Genomic DNA, 24,348 nt, shown 5'->3' with positions numbered 1-24,348 from the left:
GGCACTGTGACAAGGGACAGCTTGTCGTGCTGAGCCAGTTGCCCAACGTGGGATTTATTTGGAAAGAGAAGGTCCTGCCCAGAGCGACGTTGGTGCCCAGGACCAGCCCTGGCAGAGCGAGGCAGAGACGGAGGCAGGGGGCGGCCGCCCCACGCGCCCACCCGCCACAGGCGCTCCTCACCCTGCAGCATCGGTCACCAAGCGTCGTCACTGCCGTCACCCCCACCGTATTCTTCACTGTCGTCATCGTCACCGTATCCGTCATCATCTCTATAGTCATCGTGACCCTCGCCATCATCTTCATCATCGTCACCATAGCCATCGTCATCGTCATCATAGCCATCATCATCCTCACCCTCATCTTCATGCTCGTTTTTCTCGTCGCCATCGTCGTCATCGTCGTTGTCACCATCGCTGTCATCACCCTCCTCGCTGTCACCATGGTCAGACTCGGAATTCTCCCCCGACTCGGGCTTCTCCCCACTCTCCGGCTTCCCCCCAGCCTCTGGTTTTCCTCCTGCCTCTGGCTTCTCTGCCACCACAGGTTTCTCCCCAGTCTCCGGCTTCCCCCCAGCCTCCGGCTTTTCCCTGCTCTCCGTTTTCCCTGCGCTCTGCGTTTCCCCCCCTGCCCCTGGCTTTGACACAGTCTTTGGCTTTTCCCCAGCCTCCGCCTTCCCCCCGCACGCTGGCTTCCTCCCCGCACTGGGTTTCTTCTCAGTCTCCGGCTTCTCCCGCAGCAGAGGTTTGCTCCCCGGCATGGGCTTCCCCCCGCTCTCGGCTCCGGTCCCTGGCACAGGCCTGGCGGCCGCCGGCCATGCCCCGCGCGGGCGCTGCTCCGCGCTGCCCCGCTCTGCCCCCGGCTGCTGCCCCCCGGCCGCGGGGTCGGGCTCCTCCCGGCGCGGGGCGTCCTCCGGCTGCGGCCGAGTCGCGGGGACGGCGGAGGCTGCTCCGGGCACCCCTGGGTGGGAAGAGAACGGGGCCGTCAGCGCCCAGAGAGCCCCTGGGTGCCAGCGGGAGCCGCCCGGGCAGCCCCTGCAGGAGGGGTGGGGGAAACGGGAGAGGGCTGAGACACTGACAGCAGCAACACAGAATGAATGTGCGAGGTGGTGCTCAGCCAGGGCACGGGCACGTTGCTAAGCGTGTTTCTGAAGCAAGCACGCGCGCCTTCCCGGTAAGCAGTAACAAGGGAGCCCAGAAACGGAGCTGCAGCACGCAACACGCTGCTGCCGGGCATCGCCCGCCTCTCGGCAGCTCTCTAAAACAGGGAACGGGACCGAAGTACCAGAAATGAAGGCGTCAAAACCCCTGACTTGCTGGAGAAAGGTGAGCTATAGCACAAGCTTTACAACAGCCTATAACCAAGACCAAAAGAAATTCAGGTTTCTAGAGAAGAACATTCAGAAAACGATGAAGACGTTTCTGCAGACGCGTTTCCATTAGAGTGCAATGGCCCCAGCATCTCATTACAGAGCAACAGCCCATCTGGCCCACGCTGAGCCGTTATTGCCCAGTAGTTTAAGCTCTAAAATAAAACAGCCCAGGTGGCAGCAAGCACAGGAGCATTCTGGAAGAAGCAGCTCAGCAGAATTTTAAACACTGCTCTAAAAATCAGTTCACTGTTCATTCAGAAAGAAATGCAATTTTCATTTCTTCGGAAGTTTGCCATTATTCCCGAGGGGAAGAGACAAAAAAAAAAATGGTTCTGAGAGAATTTCCCCTCTTCCAGACGCGCGCCCCCCTCGAGGCTGCGCACCCTCGGGGGGTGGCTGGGAGCGTGCCTGCAGCACACCACGAGCAGGGAGCCGGGCAGCCAAGGGGACACCCGTGTGCGTGGACACAGCACTTGCCCCGTTCAGGCTCTAACAGCTGCCTGCTTTCATTTTGATGCAGAAATGCCCAGAGCAAAGCAGTCGTGGCTGGGGCCCCGCGGGTGACAGCCCCCTCAGCTGCCCCCTGCCCAGCCAAGGTCTCGTCTCGCTCCTGCCTCTGGCTTGGTCCAGCCCACGGCAGCCCTGGGCTCTGCCAAGGGAGCTGCTTCTGCCCGACGAGACAGGAGAAGCATCTCCCCAGCACCGCCGCGGCTGCAGGCTCCGTCCCCCATCTGGACGCTCCCAAAAAAAAAAAAACCCCGGCGCCAGCGGCCCCCGGCCCCACCAGCTGCTGCGGCTGGGCAGCGCCAGGCTGCACCCTCCTGGTGCTCAGGGCAAGTGGGGCCCCAGCCGACGGCACCGGGAGAAACAGCATCAGGAGGATGTTAGAGAATGCGAGAGGAGCCTCGGCGGCCGGAACACAGCAGACACTCAGCATTTGCCCGGCTTTTAACGCCTGGCAGAACTCAAAGATCACACGACATAAGCAAGGGTTAAACCTCACGAGGGCTGCAACCCTCCGCAGAAAGCTCTCGTAAACGCCAGGGTTAAAGCAGACACTAAAGCACACGCCACCCAAGACCCAGGCTGTCTCCTCGGGGCGCTGGGGCGTGCCGTGCTCACCTGCAGCAGGCGCGGCGTGCAGCGGGGCGCTCAGGGCCAGGAGCCCCAGCAGGAGGCTGCCGCTCGCCCGCATGCTGCCGGCGCGAGTGCCCGGGCGGCGCCGGGCGGGGATTTAAGGTTCCCCCCCGGGAGAGGCGGCGAGGGCCGAGGAGGCGGCCCCGGGAACCTCCCACGTCCCGCCGCAACGCCGCTCACCGCAGAGACGCTCGGGACGCCGGCAGCACCCCGGCTGTGCCGCCACGGAGCGGTGGGAGAGGATGCTGGACAGCCCGGCCGCACGCTGCAGGCAGCCCCCGGAGGCTTTACCGCCGCTTGAGGCCGTGACCCAGCCCTCCCTCGAGGCCCACTTTGGTCTGTTCTTCGCAGGCATCTTCCCCTTCGCAGGTGTTTGTGATGCCAAAAGTGCTTTCCCCCTGGGGGGCACTTTCCCAGCTCCAAGCAGTGCTCTGGAAGGCGTGAAGGAGCGTCCCATCGCCCCGAGGAGCTCAGCGCTCCACGCGCACGTTTGCGCTGCTGGTTTTGTAACTTTTTATGCTTTAAAAACAGAAGGAAAAAGTTCTCTTGACAGACAGAACACTCCGTGCCGCAGCACGGCCAGTTGCAAAAGGCAACGCGCGGGGCAGTGCGGGGGCCGCGTGCCTGGAAATGGGAAGGTGCAGGGCCCAGGTGCTGCCCAACCTGCGTGGGAGGAAGGCTCCGTGCTCTAAGTGCAGGTTTCCTCCACTCCTTGTGGCCGTGACTCAATTCCGGTGCTATTTCCCTGCAAACTTCCCGTGTCTGCCACGTTCCCGCACTCCGTGCGTCACAGCCCCAGGGTCTACCCGGGCAGGTGCCCAGGCTGCGTTACTGCTGCAGCCGGCGGTGCTGAGCAGGGCCCCGCACCGCACCGCCCCTGCGCCCTGCTGCTTCCCGCACCGCCCGCGGGCATGCGGCGCTGCCGTGGGACCCCCACATGGCGGGGAGCTGTCGTGCCTTGGAAAATCCATCCCCAAAAATCCAGGGTCACCTTTCTGCAGGTGTAAGTGCCGTAGTTCCACAGCCAGGTTACATGGACCATGCCAGATTTGCCCCCTAAAGCCCCTCCCCAGCCACCAGAGCGCTGGGGCGCTCCCTGCGCAGCCCCTCGGTGACCACAGCTCCCCGGTCTCCGCCCGACTCGTGACCAGACCTGAGCGCCCAGAGGTGGCACCGGCCGCAGCCGGCACTGACACACGCCGGCCTCCAAACGCTCCGGATGAGACATTGCAGGGGCTGGTAATGATAACTCTGCAATTATCTCCATTACTCTTTAGCCACAGATTCCTATCTACTTCCTCTCTACCTCAAAAAGTGACCAAGGCGCGGGGTGAAACCCAGCCGGTGCGAGCAGCCGTGACTCACGGGCGTGACCTGAGCGGCAGAGCGGCTCCCTGAGGGGGCTCCCAGGGGACACCGAAGGCGCTGCTTCGACGGGCACTGCTGCGCAGCTCCAGCACGACCCAGGGCTCCGTATCTCAGGTCACCTTACAGTACCGGCACGCACACCTCCCAGCCGACAGGTCTGCACGTGAAACGTCTGCTTTGTGCTCGAGCAGAACCCCGACCAGACACCTAGGGCCAGTATTGCTTCCTCCTCCTTTGCAAATCCACTGCTGCTGATTTACCGCAGGGAAAAAAAAAAAAAAAGGGAACCAAACACAAACCACCAAGCAACAGCCAACCACCTCAGTAGGTATTCAGGAAGAACAGAATTCGTGCGTTCATCGGTTGTGCAAATAAAGTTGCTAATAATTTGGAGCAACCAAAATTGCATGGAAAAAGCCCAGTACTGACAAAAACGAAGCCATGCCAACACGGTGACCAGCACGGCCACACGGCGGGTCTGGGTTGTGTCACCGCCTCACCTCATCCGGGCCAAGCCACCCGACCACACGGGCAGCGAGGGGAGGACAACGGCAGGAGGCTCCCGCCCCGCAGGCAGCGGGGGCGCACGGACAGCTGCGTTCGGGGACAATTCGCTGCCGGTGGCACCCGGCCTTCCTTCATCACCCCCACAGCAGCTTCCCCCTGAACACAAGACGCCTCAATGTTGCGTGTCCCTAAGTCTCGTTTATGTATCTGATTTATCTGATTTATCTTGGAAGCAACAAAGAGACACGACTAACACAACAGCAAGCTCACCTCCCAAGGAGAACTTTAACGTCATGCCAGCAGAAAGCCCCGCTCCTTCAGCGCCGCGCAGGGCCCGGCGAGCCCCGCGTGGCGCTTTGGGTTTTCACTTTGCAGCTGGCGGGGCCGGGAGGCCAGGCAGGGCCCGGGGCCCGGTGCAGGCACCCCCGGGGACGAACGCGAGGCCCCGGGAGGCGGCCGGCCGCTCGGGGGGCTCGGCTCGGTCCCACCGGGGGCGCGCCCCGCGGCACGGGGCCCTGCAGTGGCTGCGGGACGGCACGGCCCCGCCGCCAGCCCCGGCCCGGGGCCCGCCCAGCTCCCGGGACAGGGGCAGGCTCCGGTCCGCGGCCGGGCACGGCGAGCACCGGCGGCGGGGGGCGCGGCGGGGGGGGAGCGGCGCCGGGACCCGCCCGGACCCGGACCCGGACCCGGACCCGGACCCGGACCCGGACCCGGACCCGGACCTGGACCCGGACCCGGACCCAGCTGAGGCGAGGCCGGCCCGGCCGGAGGGGAGCGCCCCCTCCGTACGCACACACAGCACCGCCCCCCCGCCGCCCCTCCCGGTGCCGGTGCCGGTGCCGGTGCCGTGGCAGCGCCCCTTCCGCCCGTCGCCGCCCGATGACGCGGCCGGGCCGGGGCCTTCCGGGCGCTGCGCGGCCGCGGGCCGGGAGCGGGGCGCGATGGGCGCCGCCCGCGACGCGGAGCAGCAGCCGGGGCCGCCGGGCGAGGAGGGCCCGGGGGGCGCCGAGGAGCAGCCGGGCGGCACGGTGAGGCGGGCGGGGCGGCGGCGGGGCGCGGCGGGGCGGCGGCGGGCGGGCGGCTGACGGCTGTGTCCCGCAGAGCCCCTGGAACATCATGATCAAGCACCGGCAGGTGCAGCGGCGCGGCCGGCGCTCCCAGATGACCACCAGGTACGGCACCGGCACCGGCACCGGCACCGGGGGGTGAGGGGGGGCGGCCGGGCCGCGCCGGTCCCCGCCCCCCCCCCTCCTGACTCCTCCGCCCGCAGCTTCACCGACCCGGCCGTGTCCATGGAGCTGCTGCGGGCCGTGCTGCAGCCCAGCATCAACGAGGAGATCCGGGGCGTCTTCAACAAGTACATGAAGGTGAGGGCCGCGGGGGTGGCCGCACGCCCCCGGCCGCCCCGTGAGGCCGCCGGCTGCTGGTGTGCGGCCGCGGGCTGGGAGCAGGGCCCCGCGCTGCCCGGCGTGGCCCGGCTGCGGGGCGCTCACCCCCTCGTGTCCCCCCCCCAGTTCTTCCAGAAGGCTGCGATCAACGTGCGCGATAACGTCGGGGAGGAGGTGGACCCCGAGCAGCTCATCCAGGAGACGTGTCGGAGCTGCCTGGAGCAGGTGGGCACCGGCGCGCGTGGCAGCGCTCCGGGAACGGGGCGGGTGGGGGCCCTGGGGCAGGCGCCCCCGAGGCCCCGGGTTCTGTAGCGGCCGGCCCTCGTGGTCAGCCGGGCGCGAGATCCTCAGCCGTAGCCTTTAAACGTCACGCGGCTGCGACCCTCCCTTCAGAGCGAGTGCCTCTGCGCGCAGATCGCCTTCACGGGGCAAAGCAGGGGGTGCTGGCGGGTCCCCCTCTTAACCCACAGCCGGGTAACCCTTCCTTCTCTTCCTGCAGGCCAAGCTGCTGTTCTCCGATGGCAAAAAGGTTGTGCCCAGGCTGCCCCACGAGCAGGCAGGACCAAAGGTAAAAGTCGTTGTCGTTCCCAGAGGCTTTAAAGATTTGTAGGAGCTGGGAGCAGTGAGTGAAGGGGCTGGAACTGCTCTGTTCTCTGCCTGTTCCTTGTCTGTCAAACTACAGAAGTGCTTTCAGTGGGCTGCGCAGCACTGTCCTTAAAAAGCTGCAGGGCAGCAAAGTAGAGCTCTGTCACCGAGACCTTCCTGTCCACCAGCTGTGCCAGTGAGGAGCTGAAACTGGGAGCGTTAGGCTGGGAGGGAGGGGGAGCCTACAGAGCACCACAGACCCCAGGCACAGTCCCTACTATTGCCGTTCCTCTTCCAGCGTGCCCGACAGTTGGATGAGGAGCTGAATCGTCGAGGAAGCCCCGTTCCCAAAAAGGTAGGGGAGTTTTCCCCAAGGGACTTTATGTTTGGGAGGGCCTGTGCCTCACGCCTGGCCGTTCCCACAGTACGAATGCATGCGAGTGGCTTCTGTGGCGGCTCAGAGGAGCTTGCTCTTGTGCCAGCCAGCATTTGTGCACGTGGTAAAAAGAGCGGCTTCCCAAAGAGGGGACAGATAGACAAAAGGGTTCTCTCACCTCGTGCTGATGAGAGACTTTCTTCCCTGCAGAGAAAGGGACGGCCTCCAGGACAGAGCCTGTCGAATGATCGCGGGGTCTCGGGCATGGCTGCGTGAGTACGGGCCCCGAGCTCTGGGGGGAGGGCGGGGAGCGAGGCCGGCTGAGACAAGGAGTAAGGAAACCCTGCGCTGTCCTCCTGCCCTGCACCGCGGAGAGGCGCGGGGAGGCGCGAGAGGGCAAGAAGGTTTGGGCTGAGGTTGAGCTGCATGAGGCAAAGGCCTGCCGGGAAGCAGTTTTGGACGGGTCCAGACGGGTGATTCAGTGAGCCGTGGGATGGACGGTTCATGGGCAGTGGGGGGACCCTGGCAGCTGGGGGGAGAGAGGACGTGCAGCAGAGGTGAGGGTCTGGAGGCGGGCGCTGCAGAGAGGCAGAAGGTGTGAGTGGGTCTGGAAGGGCTGGAGCTCAGCTCCCTGCTGCTGGGAGCTCGTGGTGTCTGCCTGCGTTGATCCCTCTGGGACCCATCCTTACTTCGTTTTCCTTCCCCTTAGGTGGAAGCTCAAAGTCTCTGAGCCCATGAGAAGGGATGGACCAAAGGTACTGGCTGGCCGACGCCGCTGGGCTCTCCCTCTCCTCCCCTTCGCTTCCGCCAGCAGAGCCCTGCCTGCGGTGGCAGCTCAGGCCAGGCCTCGGCTGTGCTGTGCCCTGCCGGGCCGCTGCAGTGCCGGGAGAGAAGCGAGAAGAGAAGTGCCTGGGAGCCTTTGCTTGCCTCCTCCAGACACTGTAGCCTGTAGCTCCGTGGTGTGGTACAGCTCTTAGGAGACCCAGGGCGAGCCGTAGCAGTAGCCAGGAGGATCCCACAAGTGTTTCCCCTGGGGGAAACCACTTAGATCAGCCCAGGGTGATAACAGCCGATTCCCTCCTCTGTGGCAATCCGGAGGTCTGCGGCTACCTCCCTCCCTCCCAAACCAAGGGGCGGTGCTGAGGTTCCCCATCAGAGCGCCGAGGCTCGTGGAGCACTGGCTGGCACCAGCTTCATTTCTAATGCTGCCCCTTTTCCAATTGCTCTGTAGTGGGATCCATCCCGACTGACTGAAACCACAACCTTTGTGCTGGGATCTCGAGCAAACAAGTAAGGAATGGCCCTGTTGATGGAGGGTGGTGTCTCCAAGGCAGGAGCCTGTAAGACTCCTCCCGTCACTTCACTTCTCTGCCTCGGAAGCAGTAGGAAGGGCTGGGGAGGAGAGGAGGTGTCCCGGTGCCGCTGCAGCACCCCTCTGCCTGGGTGTAACGCCCCCCTCGTGTTCCTCTTTCAGAGCTCTCGGGATGGGAGGAACAAGAGGGCGACTCTACATCAAGCATCCCCACCTCTTTAAGGTCAGGCACCACGGCAGGATGCTTCCTCCTCGGGGTTTGCTCGGCAGCAGTTTGTGACGGGAACCGGGAGCGCGTGCTTTGGCTCGCTTGTTTATTCCTCCCCCGTGCCCCTGTCTGTCGTCTCAGGGCGCGCACGGTCGGGCTAGCACACCGACACACGACGGCGTGGCGCAGCCTCCGAGCCGCTTTCGCCTGCAGCCAGGCTTCGACTCGAGGAGAGGGCAGGCAGGGCTGAGCCCTCCCTCCGCGAGCCCCCGAGCGCGGCGCCGCAGAGGCGAGGCGCAGGCGGCGGCCGGGCTCCGTCCCAGCAGGAGGGGGGTCCGAGCGGGGGGGGAGCGTCGCCCGCGTTCAGCCAGGTCCTTGCTGCTTTATTGCAGTACGCAGCCGACCCGCAGGATAAGCACTGGCTGGCAGAGCAGCAGCACATGAGGGCCACTGGGGGCAAGATGGTGAGTACGCTCAGGCCGGGCGAGCGGCGAGGCCGGGCGCCGTCGGCGCGCCGCGGGAGGCGGCCGGCAGGACAGGCAGAGGCAGGGGCGCTCCCGGGTGCTCGGCACCCCGGGCACCCACGCGGTGTGCTGCTGGGGCGGGGCGGGGCGGGGGGGCGCTCCCGGTGCCGCTGCCGCCGTGCCCGGCGATGCCCAGCGCCTGTCTCGCCCCGCGCAGGCCTACCTGCTGCTGGAGGAGGACATCCGCGACCTGGCTGCCAGCGACGACTACAGGTGAGGCGGGGCCCCCCGGCCCGGTGCCCCCCCAGTGCCCGGCCCGGTGCCCCCCCAGCACTGCCCCCTCACCCCAGAGCCCCCCCCCCCGGTCCCTGGCCTAGTTCCCCCCCCGGTGCCCCCCCAGCCCGGTGCCCCCCCCCCTCAGTGCCCCCCCCCGGTCCGGTGCCTCACCCCAGTGCCCCCCCGCCCCCCCCCCCCAGCCCGGTGCCCCCCCCCGGTGCCCGCTGACGCCGGCGCTGTGCCCGCAGGGACTCTGGCGAGCTGCGGCTGGAGGAGCTGAAGCCCTTCGTCCCGCCGGCGTGGATGACGGAGAAGATGCAGAAGTACATGGAGACGCTGCGCGACGGGGGGGACCCGCCGCCGCCCCCCCCGAGGGCCCCCCCGCGCCCTGAGCCCCCCCCCCCCAATAAAGCCGCTGCTTCGCACCCGCCTCCTGCGCCTGCCCCTTTAAGACCGCGCGGGGGGCGGGGCCAGACGCCGCGTCTCTGCGCCTGCGCCTCGCGGGCGGGCCGCTGCCGCGCGCCGTTTCCGTGGCAGCCGCGTCCCCGGCGGGCGGCGATTGGCCGGCGCCAGGGCGGCCGGGCGCTGATTGGTCCGCGCCGCGCCGGTTTGAAACATTCAAACGCGCGCGGGAGGGGGGCGGGGCCGGGGCCGGGAGCGGGACTGGGAGCGGAGCCGCACGGAGCCGCCATGGCCTCGCAGAACGCCGACCCCGCCGCCCTGCCCAGCGCCGCCGCCCGGAAAGGGGCCGAGGCGGGGCCCCCGGCCGCCCGCGGATCGGTGGGGAAGAGGTGAGGCCGGGGCGGGACGGGGCGCGGCGGCGCTGCCCGCCGGAGCTGCCCGGTGACGGTGCCGGTAACGGCGCCGGTAACGGCTAGCCGCCCGGTACCGGTTATCCGCCCGGTAACGGTGCCGGTAACGGCTAGCCGCCCGGTACCGGTTATCCGCCCGGTGACGGTGCCGGTAACGCGCGCTTCCCCCCGCAGGCTGCAGCAGGAGCTGATGGCGCTGATGGTGAGTGGGGGCCGGGCGCCGGGGCCGGGGCCGGTACCGGAACCGGGGCCGGCCGGGCCCTGACGGCGCTGTCCCGCAGATGTCCGGTGACAAAGGCATCTCCGCCTTCCCCGAGTCCGACAACCTCTTCAGGTGGATCGGCACCATCGACGGCGCGGCCGGCACGGTGAGCGGCACCCCCGGGACACCCCGGTCCCGTCCCCCCCTGCCGGGGACCCCCCGATCCCCCTCCGGGGGCCCCCCGGTCCCGTCCCTCCCCCGGGGACCCCCCGATCCCCCCGCCGGGGACCCCCCGGTCCCGTCCCGTCCCCCCCCCGTGCCGCGCGCCCGCTAAGTGCCGCCCGCAGGCGTACGAGGAGCTGCGGTACAAGCTGTCGCTGGAGTTCCCCAGCGGGTACCCCTACAACGCGCCCACCGTGCGCTTCCTCACGCCCTGCTACCACCCCAACGTGGACACCCAGGGCAACATCTGCCTCGACATCCTGAAGGACAAGTGGTCGGCGCTCTACGACGTCCGCACCATCCTGCTCTCCATCCAGAGCCTGCTGGCAGGTGGGTCCGCGCGGGGACGGGGACCGGGACCGGGACGGGGCTGCCCGCGGTGCAGGACCCCGCTCACCCAGCCCTCGTCCCCAGAGCCCAACATCGAGAGCCCCCTGAACACGCACGCCGCCGAGCTGTGGAAGAACCAAACCGGTGAGTGCCCAACAGCGTCCCCTCCCCTGGGCGGTGGCGGCACGGCCCCGGCCCCGCTGTGCCGCTGCCCGGCCCTGAGCCCCGAGCCCCCCTCTCTCCTCAGCCTTCAAGAAGTACCTGCGGGAGACGTACGCCAAGCAGGCCAAGAGCCAGGAAACCTGACCCCTGCTCCGCCGCTTCCCTGCACCGCCCCCTCTGTCCCTGTCCGGCCCCCCTCTGCGCCTTTCTGTATCATAGGCTGTTTTTAAGTTAATTTTGGAGTCCGAGCTACGGTTAATGTATAAATAAATGCACGTTTATAACTCTTCTCCTGCCAGCCTGAAGGTTTTGCCGCATTCAGACATCCTGCGGTGCTGGACAGCTGCGCTGGGGCTGCCGCGGGTGGGCCGGCCCGTCCCCGGGGTCCTGAGGCAGCAGCCCCGCACCCCTCTGTGAGCGTGGCGGGGAGAGGGAGGGACGCGGACACCCGTGGGGTCAGGGGGGCTTTATTAGCGCTCCGCAGCAGGGGCAGCCCCGCTCGCTCTGCGCCATGGGGGCAGCTCCCGGGGCGGTGGGGGCACGCGGGGCCCCCCCACCCCAAGCTGTGCTGCACCGGGGCGGGGGCTGGCCCTGGCCCTGCCACCTCATCCCCTGCCCTGGCTCACAGGACCCTGCAGCAGGGCCCGGCACGAGGCCCCGGCCCCTGGGACGTGGGGGCTGCGCCCAGATCCCCCGGCCCTGCCGCCTGCGTGGCCTCCACCGTCCAGAGGGGGATGTTGGCTGTGCTCTCCATCTCCGCCAGCACGGCCCTCACCTGCTCCATCTCCTCCTCCAGGCACGGCGGGGCCGGGGGCTGCTCGGGGCCCCCCCCTCGCCGGCCCCCCAGCCCGGTGCGCAGCAGGGCCGGGCCGCCCCCCTGCAGGGAGAAGAGGCGGCAGAGGCGGTGGGCCTGGCGCAGGTCCTGCAGGAAGAGCTCCAGGGCGGAGAGGAAGAGCACCCACAGCCGCTCCAGCTCCCGCCGCTCCTCGGGGCTCGCCGCCTGCCGCAGCCCCGCCAGCAGCGCGCTCCGCAGCCCTGCGGGACGGGGGTGCTGAGGGGGGCCCTGCCCCTCGGCCCGGCCCCGCACGGTGCAGGGGTGGCCGCTGCCCCGGGGCCCCCCCTCCGTGCCCCCTGCCCGCTGCGCAGGTCCCTTACCAGCGCTGAGCTCCCGCGCCTCCGCGCTCCTCCCGCGCCGCTCCTCACGCAGCCGGGGGCCGTCGGCGCTGCCCCCCAGCTGCAGCACCAGCTGGCGGTGCCCGGCCGCCACCTTGCAGAGGGCAGCCTGGGCGGCCACGCACGTCCCCACTGCCCCCCGTGCCCCACACGCAGCCCCTCGCCCCGGCGCCATCGAGGAGGAATCTGGACGCGGCCCCTCCACAGTGGCCCCGGCTCTGCGGGGACGTGACGGGCTCTGTGCCAGGGCCCTGCGTGGGGCTGGTCCCGCTCTCCCCACGGGCACTGGGCGCTTCCTGAACCCAGGAGCCTCACCCTCGGCGCCCCCATGGCTGCGCTCCTCCCCGGCTGCAGAGGCTGTGCGAGGCCGCAGGTCCCCAGAGAGCGCTGGCACAGGCTGGGCTGGCACGGGCTCCCTGGACACAGCATTGCCTTAACCCCTGCGGGGGGGGGCTGCTGCTCTCCCCCACCTTACCGCCAGGTCCCCTGCATCCTTCCCTGCAGGCCCACAGGGCCCTGGGGTGACGCCGGCTCCCCTGCATCCCCTGTGGTCTCACCAGAGCGGGCAGGAGCAGCCCCGCAGGCGCTGCCGGCCGGGACCCCCAGCCTGTGGGAATGGGGTCGTGCTCCCTGTCCCGCTGTTGTGGGAAGCGGCTGCTCTGCATGGAAACTCTGAGCTCAGCGCTGGCGCCCGCCCAGCAGCCCGTGGGAACGGCTGCCCCGCGCCGCCCCGCTGCGTGAGTGCCTCGCGGTGAGCCAGGCGGCACAGGGCATGGCGCGGCACAGGGCACGGCACGGCACAGCGTGGTGTGTGGCGCGGTGCACCCGCCCGCGAGGATCCCTGCGTCCCCCTGCACTGGGGACAGTGCCACAGCACCTCCCCCTGCAAACCCAGCATAATCCTGTACCGGCAGCTCAGCCTTTCCCCTTTTAATGAGGCTCAACCATAAACCACATCTGACAGCGTCGAGGAAAAGCTCAGCCGCTGGCCACAGGGAGAGAGCAGGGCCCCGGTGAGGGCAGGGCTCCCGCCGTGCGGGCGGCCGGGGCCAGGCGCTGCGGCAGGGCTGCTCCCCCGGCGGTGGAGCGGGGCTGGGCACAGCGGCTGGCCCGAGGAATGTCTGGTCCCTTACTGCACGCCCTCCATCATCTTGAGGAACTCTGCAAGAGAGCGGCGCCGTCAGCCCCCGCCCTGCTGCACGCACAGCCCACTCCAGCCAGGGCCACCGCTCACCGTCAAAGTCGATGCGGCCGTCGTTGTTCTTGTCTGAGTCCTTCATGAGGTCTTCTATGTCCTCCTCGGTGACGTGCTCGCCGGTGGCCCTGAGGATCTCGCCCAGCTCCTCAATGTCGATGAACCCGTCCGCGTTCCTGCGGGAGAGCAAGGGCAGGATGGGCCCCGCTCACCCGCCGAGGGCAGGCGCAGGCAGGCAGCGCCGCCCCACTCACTTGTCGAAGATGCGGAAGCAGTTGGCCAGCTCCTCCTCGGACTTGCCCTTGGCATCCTCTTTCATCTGGCGCACCATCATCACCAGGAACTCCTCGAAGTCGATGGTGCCGCTGCCTGCGGGGAGGAAGCGCGGCACAGGTCAGGCCACCGGCCTCAGCACCCGCCTCAGCACCCGCCACCCCGCCGCGGAGGCCGCTCACCATCCTCGTCCACCTCCTCGATGATGGCGTCCAGCTCCTCCTTGGTGGGGTTCTGGCCCAACATCCTCATCACCGTGCCCAGCTCCTTGGTGCTGATGTCCCCGCCACCGTCCGCGTCAAACATGTCGAAGGCAGCCTTGAACTCTGCGGGGACGCGGGGTGTCGGGGCTGGGGCCTCGGGCACCGGGGTGGGCCCTGGCCCTGTGCATCCGCCGGGACCCAGCCCGCTCCCTGGCGCTGCCCTCGCTCACCAGCGATCATCTCCTCGCTGAGGAAGGCGCGGGCTTCCGCCTGCTGGTCCGTCTGCAAGACAAGGGGCGAAGGGGTCAGCGCCGGCCTCACACGCCCCTGCGTGGGGGCAGCAGGACGAGGGGCTCTGCAGCGGGGCCCTGCACAGGGTCAGGTCCCAGCCCCCCCGGCACGGCCGCGGAGCCCTCGCACAGCGCCGCCCTACGGCACGCGGGGTCAGCAGAGAGGCGCTGCCCATGCCCGCAGCGAGCCATGGCCCCGGGCAGCCCCCGCGGCTCAGCTGCCGCCCAGCATCCACGCAGCCACTGCGAGAGCCGCTCGCTGGGGGGGTCCATGACGCAGGGGCCCCCGTCCCCCCCGTGCTGCCTTGGCATCCCAGGCACGCAGCACTATTTTTGGGATCTCCTCGGCTCCCCTTATAGGGAACAGCGGTGCGCATCCACGGGCACCTGTCGGCCCTGGATCGAGTTTCTCCTGGAGGCGCGGGCGGCGCGGAGCCGCGGCGGTGTCGCATGACCCAGCGCTCAGCTTTCAGCGCCTTCGCGCAGCCCGGGTCCAGTCGGGGCTGCTCCGATGTCCCCGGGCGCCCGCTTGCTCCCCGGACAGACGTGTGCCCTCTTCTCCCCGGTGCACGTCCCGTGGGGGCCCTGCGCTGCCCCCATGTCCCCTGCCACCTCCCGCCTTGGCCAGCCCTTGAGCTCCAGCCCATGGGGACCATCCTTCCCGCAGGGGCGCCCTGGCACAGCCCCGCATCCCCCCAGTGCCTGCGGTGCCCAGCACCCCCAGCCCAGCTGCAGCTCGCCCTGGCACACGGCACCATCAGGGCTCTTACCATTGACGCCATCTCTGCTGCTCTCCTCCCCTAGGGTGTCACCACCTCACGCACCAGAAGCCCCCAGAAGCTCCCTGGCTCCCCAATTTGTAGTGTCCCCGTGCCCCCAGCCATTGGCCCCCCAGCCCGGCAGCCTATCAGCTCCCTGGTGGAAATCCAGCCCCGCTCATTGGCAACGGGCTCATTTTACCTAATTTAGCCAAAGCGTTATTGGCCAAGAGCTGGGGATTAAACGTGGGTCTGAAGCCGGGATAGAAATTCAAGCCCTGCGGGGAGGGACACCGGAGCCTTGGCAGGAACGTGGCTCCGTCCCCTGCTCGTGCCCCCCCCCCCCCAGTCCCGGGGCAGCTCAGCAAGGAGGGGGTTAAAAATAGCCCCCAATTGTCGGCATCCCCCCTACACCGGGGCTGGGACTTCCCCCGCGTGGCCATGCCGGACCCGGCACCACGGGCACGGCCGGATGGCATCACCCGTGCCCCCGCCGAGCCCGCGGCACCGCTGGGGGCAGGTGGCCAGCTCAGGGGCCGGGCTCCATCCCCTCCCTCGCCCCTGCAGCACCCCGGCTGCCCCAGCCGTGCCCGCCACCCCCGGCCCCTGCCCTTCACCCCCGTTTCTGGTGCTGGGCAGGCCAGCGCAGAGCCCTGCTGCAGCCCCCGGCCCCCGATGAGCGACGGGCCCTGGCAGGGCTGGGGTCTGAAGCCCCGGGGTGGGCGAGGAGCACCCGGCCCCCGCGGCGGGGTTCTGGCACTGCTGGCACCCATCTCCCTCATCCCAGATGGGGCTGGAAAAGGCAGCGCCGCTTCGTGCTGTCGGGAGGGTGGGAAACCTGCCCGGGGCCTCCTCGAAGGCTCCCAGCGCAGCCCAGAGCGTGGGCGCCAGTGCCGCCGCCCCTGCCAGCCGCCGCTGCCAGGGCTAATGGCTCTGGGGATGCACTGGCCAAGTGGCCCGCGCCCCGTGGGGCTCCAGGAGGGCTCAGGGCAGCACAGGCGGCACGGCACCAGTCCCGTGGGGCTCCCCGGTGCTGGGGAGGGGCGGGAGGCTGCCGGGACACCCCCGCTGCCCATGAGAGCTGAGCCCCCCGGTGCGTCCCCGCAGCCGGGCAGGCAGGACGTGGGGTGCCGGGGGTGGCCCTGGGGCACCCCGGGCCTGGAGCAGACCTGGGCAGGGTGCGGGGTGCTGGCGCTGGGCGCAGAGCGATGGCAGCAGCTGGGCCGGTTCCTCGATATTAATAGACGTTCCCAAGAAAGTGGCGAGGAGGGAGCAGGAATGGCGCTAAATAAGGCCGGGCGAGCGCCTGACGCCGGCCGTGGCTGCAGCCCAGCCGCGGGGGCGCGTGGCGAGCGCGGCCGGGGGCCAAGGGCAGCGGGGGCCGGGGCAGGCCGGGGTCTGCTGGGGCCACAGCACCGCGGGACGGGGCCCTGGGATCGGGGCGTCAGGTACTGGGGCATTTGGGGTATTGGGGCTCTTGGGGCATCGGGGTACTGGGGTACTGGGGGTATTGGGGCTCCTGGGGCATCGAGGTACTGGGGCACCGGGGTACCGGGGCATTGGGGGTATTTGGGCCCGGCTCGGGGCGGCGCGGGGAGCGGGGACCCCGTGCTGTGCCGTGCCGGGCCGTGCCGGGCCGTGCCAGCCCCGCCGCGATCCGGGTTCCCGGCGGAGGCGGAGCCGCGCAGGGAGGATCCCGGGACGGGCGGCGGAGCAGCCATCGCTCGGCACCGCCCGGCGCGGCGCGGGGGGGCGGCACGGCCCGGGGACCGGCACCGGCAGCACCGGGAGCGGGGCTCCGGGCAGGGCCCGGGGCGGGGGGGGCCGGCGGGGAGGGGCCGGGGCCGGGGGGGGGGGGTCCCGCCGCCGCTCCGGAGCCGCCCCGTGCCCGGTGCCCGTCCCGGCGGGCGGGGGCGGCCGGGGCCGAGCCCTCGTCGTCGTCCGCAGGGCCGTGGGCATGGCCGCCCGCATCCTGCACCGCCTGCGGCACGCGCTGGGCGGCGAAGGCGGCAGGGAGGAGCGGGCGCGCGACGGCGGCGAGGCCGAGGACTGCCCCGAGAGCTCGGAGCTGGAGGACGACACCGAGGGGCTGTCCACGCGCCTCAGCGGCACCCTGAGCTTCGCCAGCCACGAGGACGAGGACGAGGAGGAGGAGGAGGAGGAGGACGGCGGCGCTGGCGAGGAGCCGGGGGAGCTGCCGGAGCCCACGGGGGAGGCCGCGGGCGCAGAGGACGGAGGCAGGTGCTGGGACCCGGTGCCCCGGGGCGGCAGGCGGGGGTGCGGCCCTGCCCCACGGGCAGCCCGGTGCCCCCGCGCCTGCTGAGCCCCTCTCCCCGCGCAGAGTGGGACCCGGCGGCGAAGCCCCCCGGCGGCAGCCTGCTGACCCGCCAGCTGCAGGAGCTGTGGAGGAAGTCACGGAGCAGCCTCGCGCCGCAGCGGCTGCTCTTCGAAGTCACCAGCGCCAGCGTGGTTAGCGAGCGCTCCTCCAAGTACGTGGTGAGTGCGCCCCGGCCGGGGCCGTGCCGCGGGGTGGGCGCGGGGCCCCCTGCGGCCGGGCCGGGCGTCCCGGGGCAGGTGGGCGCTGATTTCTCTCTGTCTCTCCCTGTGCTGCTCTGATGGTGCTGGCGGCTCAGATGAGCCTCAGGTAACTACAGCCGGCTGGTCCGGCCTGCTCCCTCTGCTGGGGCAAACCCTGCCCCGGGGCAGGGCGGCGCGGGGCACCGCATCCCTGTCCCTGTCCTTGTCCTTGTCCTTGTCCTCGTCCCAGCGGCTCCTCTGCTGCGTGCGCTTGGCTCTGTCCCGGCCCCACCGGGAGGCCGTGTCCTCCTCCACGGCACCCCCCTGACCCCCGGCTCCCTGCCTGCAGCTCTACACCATCTACCTGATCCGCTCCGGCCAGTTCGACAAGGCGCCCGCCACCATTGCCCGGCGCTACTCGGACTTCGAGCGGCTGAACCGCCGCCTGCGCAGCCGCTTTGGCTGCGACATGGCCGGCATCGCCTTCCCCAGGAAGAGGCTGCGGCGCAACTTCACGGCCGAGACCATCGCCAAGCGGAGCCGAGCCTTCGAGCAGTTCCTGTCCCACCTGCACTCCATCGCCGAGATCCGCCGCTCCCCCGAGTTCCTCGAGTTCTTCTTCCTGCAGGACCTGCGGGCCGCCCAGCGCCTGACCTGCACCGGCATGTACCGCGAGGCCCTGGCCACCTGGGCCAACGCCTGCCGGCTGCAGGAGCGGCTGGGGGTCTGCGGCTCCGGCCGCTTCCTCCTGACGCTGGCCGGGCTGGCCGTCTGCCACCAGGAGCTGGACGAGCTCGGCGAGGCGCACAGCTGCTGCGAGCAGGCGCTGCAGCTGCTGGAGGCCCAGGACAGCCACCCGCTGCTGGGGCCCTTCCTCCAGGCCCACGTCCACCTGGCCTGGAAGGTGGGCAAGGACAAGCGGCGGTCGGAGGCCCGGCTGCAGGGCCTGCAGGAGGCCGGGCTGCCCCTGCAGCAGCAGCCCAGCCTGAAGGAGTGCCTGATCAAGGAGCCTCTGGAGTGAGCGCCCCGGCCAGCACCGGGCTCAGGGTCCGCAGGGGGCAGCACGGCTCGCGCACCAGGGCGGGAGCCAGGGGCAGCGAGGGTCGGGATGGGGCACGGAGGCAGAGCGGTATCGGCACAACCCACGCACGGTGGCTGGGAGCGGGGCCAGCCCCTCTGGGAGCTGCCCCTCGAAAATGCACTTTCTGTGTCAGTTCTTCCTTCGGCGCCGGGTGCTCGCTGCCTGCCTGCCGGGAGCCGGCTGCTCCGCTGCAGGGGGCTTCCTGAGGTAGAGGGGGTTTCAGCCGGCACTCACAGGCACCGCGTTAAAGGGACAGGAAGGCTTCTGGCCAGGAACTTCCAATAACACATAATAAAAAGGACTTTATTAAATAAAGTCTTGGTAGGAAAAAGAGCAGGGGTTCCTGCTGTGTCTGTTCAGCTTCACTTCCCCCTCCAGCGCTGCATGGGGGCACCCATCAGCGGGAACCTCTCAAGGCTCCCAAGCCAGGAGGTGGGAACGGCCTTGTTCCCTTTCATTGCGGCTGCTGGGGGCCCCTCTCCCGCCCAGCCCTGAGGAGGAGGCCGAGGTGCAGCAGCAGCAGCGGCAGCTCATCCATTAGGGCACAAGGAGGTAAGGAGAAGTGAGAAGGGGAAGCTAACGGGTGTCACAGTAGCGCTTTCCCCTCCTCTGACCCCATCTGTTGTGGGGCACAGCTGCCCTGAGCACCCTGACGCTGCCCCTGCCACGAGAAGCTCCCTCGGAGTCACGCAGCCGCCCAGAGCCAAGGGGACAAACTCCAGGGGACAGCTCGCCCGTTCACGTGATGGCTTTATTTACGTTAGGTGAAGGGTGACTGAGCACAGGACACCGTAACGCGCTGACAGGTGGTGAAAGTGGATATCACTGCAGCCCGTGCAGGTCCAGCTCAGCACCGAGGTGCTGGCACCAGCACTCTGGCAGGCCGGGCTCCTCGGCCCATTCTGCTCTGCTGCTCCTTCCTCTGCTGCCCGGGGTTCCGCCTTCGCCCATGGCCGATTTGGTGCAGGCTCCTCCGCAGGCCTCAGCCCCAGCACACGCAGCTTGGTGCCACTGCTGCCGCCGCCGTCCTTGGCTAGAGTTTACTCTGGATGGGTTTCTGCTCCACCCTGATGACTCCTTCCTGCGCGCAGGTGACAGCCAGGACCCCATCCCTGCGCCACAGGCGCCCGTGCACCAGCCCTCGGCACCCACCTGCAGAGAGCACCCGTCAGACCGCGAGCCCTCGCGTCCCCGCCCGGTGCCCAGGAACCGGGCAGGACTCACCCGCCCAGGGGCTCTCGCACTCGTAGAGCATCCAGTGGTCAGCCCGGAAGGGTGCGTGGAACCACATAGAGTGGTCGAGGGACACCATGAACTTGACGTTGTACTGCCGGTGGGGGAGCAAGGCCGTGCCCAGAAAGGCGTAGTCCGAGATGTAGGCGGCCACGCAGCAGTGCACCTTCATGTCGGTGTCTCCTGCAAAGAACCAGCGCCGCCTGCTCAGCGCGAGGTGGCTGTGGGACACCCCTGGGCACATTCTGCGACACCCCTGGGCACGTTCTGCAACACAGAGCTCCAGGAACCCTGTGTCCCCAAGGCCGGCTGCTACCCAGCAGAACCAAAGTGCTGCTTTATACCCACCGCCCTCGCTACGTCCCCTGGCTGAAGCCTGCAGGACCGAACGCGGCAAATGGGCACCGAGTCACGCTCTGCCCCGTGGCGCTTCAGCCCTGAAATCCCCAGGCTTCCCGCAGGCCTGGGGCACAGCGGGGAACCGCGACCCCCCCCAGCCCCCTGTCACAAGCGTGCTGTACAGCAGCAAGGTGAGGCGGAGCCGGAGCTCTCAGCTCGTGCAGCAGCGGGAGCGCCCTCGGGGCAGCACCCACCTATGTAGCCGCGGGCTCGCACCCAGAAGAGTTGCTTCGGCTCCTGCTGCTCCGTGCTGAATATATCCGGCGGGTTCACGGGTTTGATATCAATCGGCACGTCTTCCGCTTGGATCTTGTTGAGGTGCCTTCTGTATTTCTCTGCCAAGTTGGGATTCCTTTATACGATACGGAGAAGGGACGTTAATGCCCCCACGTCCCTGGGCAGGCCCAGGGCAGGGCTGATGGCAGCGGACTCAGCCCAGGGGCCCAGGCCCCCACGGAGAGGCAGCAGGGGCACGGTCCCGGCCCCAGCCGGCTCCACTCCCCTCGCGATCGAGAACTCCTCGGGTTGTCACCGCAATCCTCTCCCACCTGCTTTTCTTCCTGCGCCTCCCTGAGCCCCAGCGCGGAGGAGGGCGCCCCCAGCGCGCCCCTTATCGCCCCACTCACTGCAGGAACTTCTCGATGAGCTCCTCTTGGGTCAGCAGCTCCTCGGGGGGCGGCACCGTGGGCATGGTGAACTGGTGCCGCATGGGGCTCTGCTGGGAGAGCTGGAAGGACGCCTGGCAGATGAAGATGGGCTTTCCGTGCTGGATGGCCTTCACGGAGCGCACGGAGAAGCTCTTCCCGGTGCGGGTCCGCTCCACCTCGTACAGCACCGGCACCTTGGGGTCCCCTGGGACAGAGCAGAGCCCTTCCGCCGTGGGGCGGCCGCGCCGCGGGGGGGGCCCGAGCTACGGGCGGCGGGCACGGGGCGCCCCGAGCCGGCAGGGCCCCCCCGGCGGCGGCACCGCTCAGCGGGGGCTCGGCCCCGTTGCCCCCCGGGGGCTGGGTCCCCCCGGCCCCCCCGGCCCCCCGCCGCCCCCCGTCCCGGCCCCGCACCTGCCCGCACGAAGTAGCAGTGCAGGGAGTGCACCTGCACGTCGCGGCTGACGGCGTGGGCGGCCGCCACCAGGGCCTGCCCCACGATCTGCCCGCCGAACAGGCGCCGCGTGGCGGGCACCCAGTGGTGCCGGCCCCTGCGGGGACAACGCGCGGGCCGTCAGGGCGCGGCGGCGGCGGCGGGCGGCGGGCGGCGGCCCCGGCCCCGCGCACCTGAAGAGGTCGAGCTCGAGGCGCTCCAGGCTGAGCACGGTGGCGCTCAGCGCGCTCCGCAGGTCCCCGCCCGGCGCCGCCATCCCCGCAGCCTCCCGGAACCGGCACGGGCGGCGGAGCGGCAGGTACCGCCCACGCGGCGGGGGCGGCAGCCGATTGGCCCGTCGCGCCGTCGGTCGCCGGGCGGGCGGCGGAAAGCGCGGCGCCGGTTGGCCGGCCTGCCGCCAATCCCGAGAGCGCGCCCGTGATTGGCCAGGCCGCGGCCGGGGGACGGCACCGGGACCGGGGGCGGCGCTCGGGGCCCCGCTGGGCGCCTGACGGGGGCGCCGCCGGCGCCGTGACGTCACGGCGCGCCCGGCGGCGATTGGCGGCGTCCCGGCGAGGGGGGCGGGGCGTGCCGGGATAGGCCCCGCCCGCCGCGGCGGACCCGGTGCCGGCGGCGGTGCCCGGTGCGCTGCGGGCTGGGCGCGGGCTCCCGCACGGCCCCCGCCGGCTCCCAGAGCGCCGCCGGCAGCAGGGCGGTGCCCGCCGGACGGACCCGCGGGCTGCCCCCTGCGGCTCACGGCGGGGCCCGGTGCCGGGCTCTGCGCCCCCGCAGCGCCCCCGCAGCGCCCCGTACCGCCAGGGGCCCCGGGGCGCCCCCCGGCGGTGCCGTGAGCTCCGCCCGCCCCGCGGCTCCTCCGAGCCCGCCCCGCTCCCCGCTCCCGAGCCGGTGCGCCGTACACAGCCGCCCCCAGCCCCCTCCCCCAGCAGCGCTGCCCGGTGCCGGCCCCCGCCCCGGCTGCTGGCGGTCCCCCGGGCGTTCAGAGCCCGCCGCTTGCAGCTCCCCGAGGCCCTGCGGCCGCCCTGCGCCTCCCCGGGGTCTCCTCCGGAGGGGGGCCGCGAGCACTCGGTGCTCCCCGGGTCCTCGGTCCGCGGCCGGAGGCTGCGGAACGCCCGGAGGGGCGCGGCGGCGAGGGGCTGAAGAACTCGTCCGGCCGTCCGTGAGGGGCACCGGCACGGAGCCTGCCGCCGAGCTGCGCCTCGGTGACCTGGCGGCGCCGCGGCGGGCTGCGCAGCCCACGGGCACCAGCCGGGACGCTGCCGACACACGGGTCCTCGAGGATCCCACAGGGCGGACCCAGAAGGCCGCTGCAGGCCGCATTTCAGCCGGGGTTCCAGCTGCCCCGCCGGCACGTCCCGGCTGCGCCGGACTCGGGGAGAAAGGCCCTGCGGCCAGAGGTGCTGGGCAGGCGGTGCCACGAGGGACGCGATGTCGGCCAGGCCGGGCAAGGCAGTGCTGACAGCTCCTGGGCGTCCTGGGGAGCTCCTGGGATGAGTCTTGGGATGAGGGGCTCTGAAGGAGTCCCTGCCCGGGTCCTTCCCCACGGCGGAGACCAGCCGGCTCCTCGCCTGCTCTGTCAGATGCGCGAGCGTTGCCTGTTGCGTGGGGGAGCTGAGGAGCTGGGCTACGAGTCCCTGCCCGGACCGTAACGGGGAAGGAGCTGCTGACCTGACAGCAGGAAACGTGGCTGGCAGCGAGCCGAGGGTGGCGTGGGGTAGGAGGTGGTGGTATAATAGCATGTGATAAAGCTGTGTGATCCGTGGCCAGCGCCTGCAGGTCCTCCAGCATCCAGCTGCGACGTGTTGTGCAACAAGGCCAATAACCCGGCCTCTGGTCGCCTGGGAGCTGCCCCTGTCCCTGCGGCCGGCCCTCCCCTGCCGGCGGGGCAGCCAGGCCTCTCCTCGCTCGGGCAGGGTTTCTGACACCTCCTCCTGCCTCTCTCGTTTAATTTCATCTCTTGTTTAATTTCATTGCCCTCCAGTTAGGTGTGAGCCCGTGTGCTGAGGAGCAGCAGATCCTGCGGGTGGCAACGTGTGCTGCTGGCAGCGCTGCCCGGGCGGGGAAGTTGTTTGTCTGGCCGTGGCAGCTGCTCTTAATTCCTCCGAAAATGGAACCCGCCCTGCCTCCCACGGCCGCCTCCGCGCTGGGTGGAAGCAGGCGGGGGAGCCGCTGGGGGTCACAGCCGTGCAAACAAAGCCGCGCAAAGCGCAGAGCTTTGAACGTGTGGGTGGGGGACAAAAAAGCACCGAAAAGAGCACGCGTGGCTGTGCCCAGCCCGAGGCAGCTGCCCTGCGGCCGGGTGAGCTCGGTTCCCCCCCGCCGGCAGCACGCAGCCCCGGCGCAGCCGTCCCGAGGCTGCCGGGCACAGCGGGCTGCGTCCCGCGGCCACAGGGGTCTGGGTGCCAGCAGGGAGCAGCGGCACCGCGCTGCGGGGCTCCCACACCGCGCTCCCCACGGGCGGCGCTCCGTTACCACCTCGGCTTCGGAGCTGGCCTGGGAGAACTGCTGCGTGGCTGGGGATTTCCTCCCAGTCGAGGTTTTGTAACATTATCTGATAATATCAAATCTGGCTGTCTAAACATAGCGCAGTGTTTCCTAAAACACCTTTCTCTAAGCTTACAGCTGCGTTTCCACTCCTCCAGCCATGCTGAGGAAGAGCCTGGGAGCCTCTGCCTGCCGCCCTCCCTTCCTTGCGCAGCGCATCCCCCGCCTTCTGGAGATGGCTCTGCAGCTCTGGCCAGGCCTGCCCCTGCGACCCCTGGCCAGGCAGCACCAGCTGCAGTCAGGAGCAGCCTGAAAGGTTTGGGCAGGCCTGCAGCCAGGGCCCGCGGTGCGGACTGAGATGGGGTTTGGGCCCTGGGCTCCCCCCGGAGCACCCAGCGGCCGGGGACGCAGCGGGGCACCGGACCTCCCGCCGCGACCAGCTGCACAGCCACGGCGTGTGCCCGAGGGGCAGCCAGCGCTGGGGCTGCTCCCTGCACGTGGTGCACGGGCTGCAGCGCCCGACCCTCCCACCCCTTCACGGGGAGCACAGGAAATAAGTCATCCCGTTCTCAGTGTAAACATCTTTCCCAAGAGCGAAACTGCGTGGCTGGGACAGGGCCCGGCTGTAATTTACCCTCCACGTGAGGCCGGGCAGCGGGGCCGGGCAGGACGCCCTGCGGCAGCTCCTGGGGCCCGCGTGCCGGCAGCGCTCGCGCCTCCCTGGGCAGCCCCGTCCGCGCTGCAGGCCCTCGCCAGACACAAGACCCCGCGCCGGGGCCACTGGTGCCGGCCTCCAGCAGTGCTCTGAGCCGCGCAGGGCACCAGGAAGCGCCTCTCAGGGCACCACAGTGCCCGCACCCGCTGCCCGGCCCCACGTGGGACCGCCGGCACGGCGCAGGCAGCGGCGGGGGCGGCAGCGACCCCGCTC

General features: G+C 69.8%; 6 protein-coding genes across 11 annotated transcripts; 2 read left to right on the top strand and 4 right to left on the bottom strand.

The window, feature by feature from the left end:
• Positions 1-21: 21 nt before the first annotated feature.
• On the bottom strand, positions 22-5,080 carry LOC125180440 (transient receptor potential protein-like). Of its 3 annotated transcripts, none has more exons than XM_048050643.2 (2): positions 2,493-5,080; positions 22-958 (listed from the first exon to the last, which is right to left on the bottom strand). In XM_048050643.2, exons 1-2 carry the CDS (start codon positions 2,563-2,565, stop codon positions 195-197), a joined length of 837 nt encoding a protein of 278 aa, XP_047906600.2. In that variant the 5' UTR covers positions 2,566-5,080; the 3' UTR covers positions 22-194. The 3 variants fall into 3 exon arrangements, 2 of the variants coding, with proteins under 2 accessions (XP_047906600.2, XP_066834584.1); XM_066978483.1 differs by having other exon boundaries at positions 4,653-5,080; XR_010825379.1 differs by having other exon boundaries at positions 817-4,538; positions 4,653-5,080.
• A 165-nt stretch (positions 5,081-5,245) lies between these two features.
• Positions 5,246-11,008, top strand: LOC125180430 (deoxynucleotidyltransferase terminal-interacting protein 1). 2 transcript variants are annotated; one of them, XM_066978481.1, is made up of 18 exons: positions 5,254-5,410; positions 5,484-5,554; positions 5,653-5,749; positions 5,897-5,995; positions 6,270-6,338; positions 6,654-6,710; positions 6,942-7,003; positions 7,441-7,486; positions 7,963-8,021; positions 8,206-8,266; positions 8,644-8,715; positions 8,933-8,988; positions 9,240-9,782; positions 9,978-10,005; positions 10,085-10,171; positions 10,353-10,557; positions 10,642-10,701; positions 10,805-11,008. In XM_066978481.1, the coding sequence occupies exons 1-18, from the start codon at positions 5,324-5,326 to the stop codon at positions 10,861-10,863; spliced, it is 1,818 nt and encodes a 605-aa protein (XP_066834582.1). In that variant the 5' UTR covers positions 5,254-5,323; the 3' UTR covers positions 10,864-11,008. The 2 variants fall into 2 exon arrangements, with proteins under 2 accessions (XP_066834581.1, XP_066834582.1); XM_066978480.1 differs by lacking the exon at positions 8,644-8,715 and having other exon boundaries at positions 5,246-5,410.
• A 162-nt stretch (positions 11,009-11,170) lies between these two features.
• On the bottom strand, positions 11,171-12,656 carry LOC125180441 (regulator of G-protein signaling 9-binding protein-like). Its single transcript, XM_048050644.2, has 2 exons — positions 11,875-12,656; positions 11,171-11,754 (listed from the first exon to the last, which is right to left on the bottom strand). Exons 1-2 carry the CDS (start codon positions 12,065-12,067, stop codon positions 11,342-11,344), a joined length of 606 nt encoding a protein of 201 aa, XP_047906601.2. The 5' UTR covers positions 12,068-12,656; the 3' UTR covers positions 11,171-11,341.
• A 151-nt stretch (positions 12,657-12,807) lies between these two features.
• Positions 12,808-14,730, bottom strand: TNNC2 (troponin C2, fast skeletal type). The gene is made up of 6 exons (XM_048050648.2): positions 14,624-14,730; positions 13,794-13,845; positions 13,543-13,686; positions 13,342-13,456; positions 13,127-13,263; positions 12,808-13,053 (listed from the first exon to the last, which is right to left on the bottom strand). The coding sequence occupies exons 1-6, from the start codon at positions 14,633-14,635 to the stop codon at positions 13,022-13,024; spliced, it is 492 nt and encodes a 163-aa protein (XP_047906605.1). The 5' UTR covers positions 14,636-14,730; the 3' UTR covers positions 12,808-13,021.
• A 1,144-nt stretch (positions 14,731-15,874) lies between these two features.
• On the top strand, positions 15,875-18,542 carry SNX21 (sorting nexin family member 21). Of its 3 annotated transcripts, none has more exons than XM_048050696.2 (4): positions 15,875-16,059; positions 16,559-16,848; positions 16,953-17,107; positions 17,621-18,542. In XM_048050696.2, exons 1-4 carry the CDS (start codon positions 15,890-15,892, stop codon positions 18,413-18,415), a joined length of 1,410 nt encoding a protein of 469 aa, XP_047906653.2. In that variant the 5' UTR covers positions 15,875-15,889; the 3' UTR covers positions 18,416-18,542. The 3 variants fall into 3 exon arrangements, with proteins under 3 accessions (XP_047906653.2, XP_047906656.2, XP_047906655.2); XM_048050699.2 differs by having other exon boundaries at positions 16,953-17,100; positions 17,621-18,287; XM_048050698.2 differs by having other exon boundaries at positions 17,478-18,287.
• Positions 18,543-18,942: 400 nt separating this feature from the next.
• ACOT8 (acyl-CoA thioesterase 8) lies at positions 18,943-24,229 on the bottom strand. Its single transcript, XM_066978476.1, is given in 7 exon segments — positions 18,943-19,361; positions 19,434-19,625; positions 20,036-20,193; positions 20,468-20,693; positions 20,900-21,036; positions 21,113-21,187; positions 21,189-24,229. Coding segments are annotated over 7 exon segments (2,394 nt in total). The 5' UTR covers positions 22,676-24,229; the 3' UTR covers positions 18,943-19,242.
• Positions 24,230-24,348: the final 119 nt, after the last annotated feature.

This window comes from Anser cygnoides, chromosome 16 (assembly GCF_040182565.1).
Source record: "Anser cygnoides isolate HZ-2024a breed goose chromosome 16, Taihu_goose_T2T_genome, whole genome shotgun sequence".
Taxonomy (NCBI): Eukaryota; Metazoa; Chordata; class Aves; order Anseriformes; family Anatidae; genus Anser; species Anser cygnoides.
This window is presented reverse-complemented; position numbering and strand designations above follow the sequence as displayed.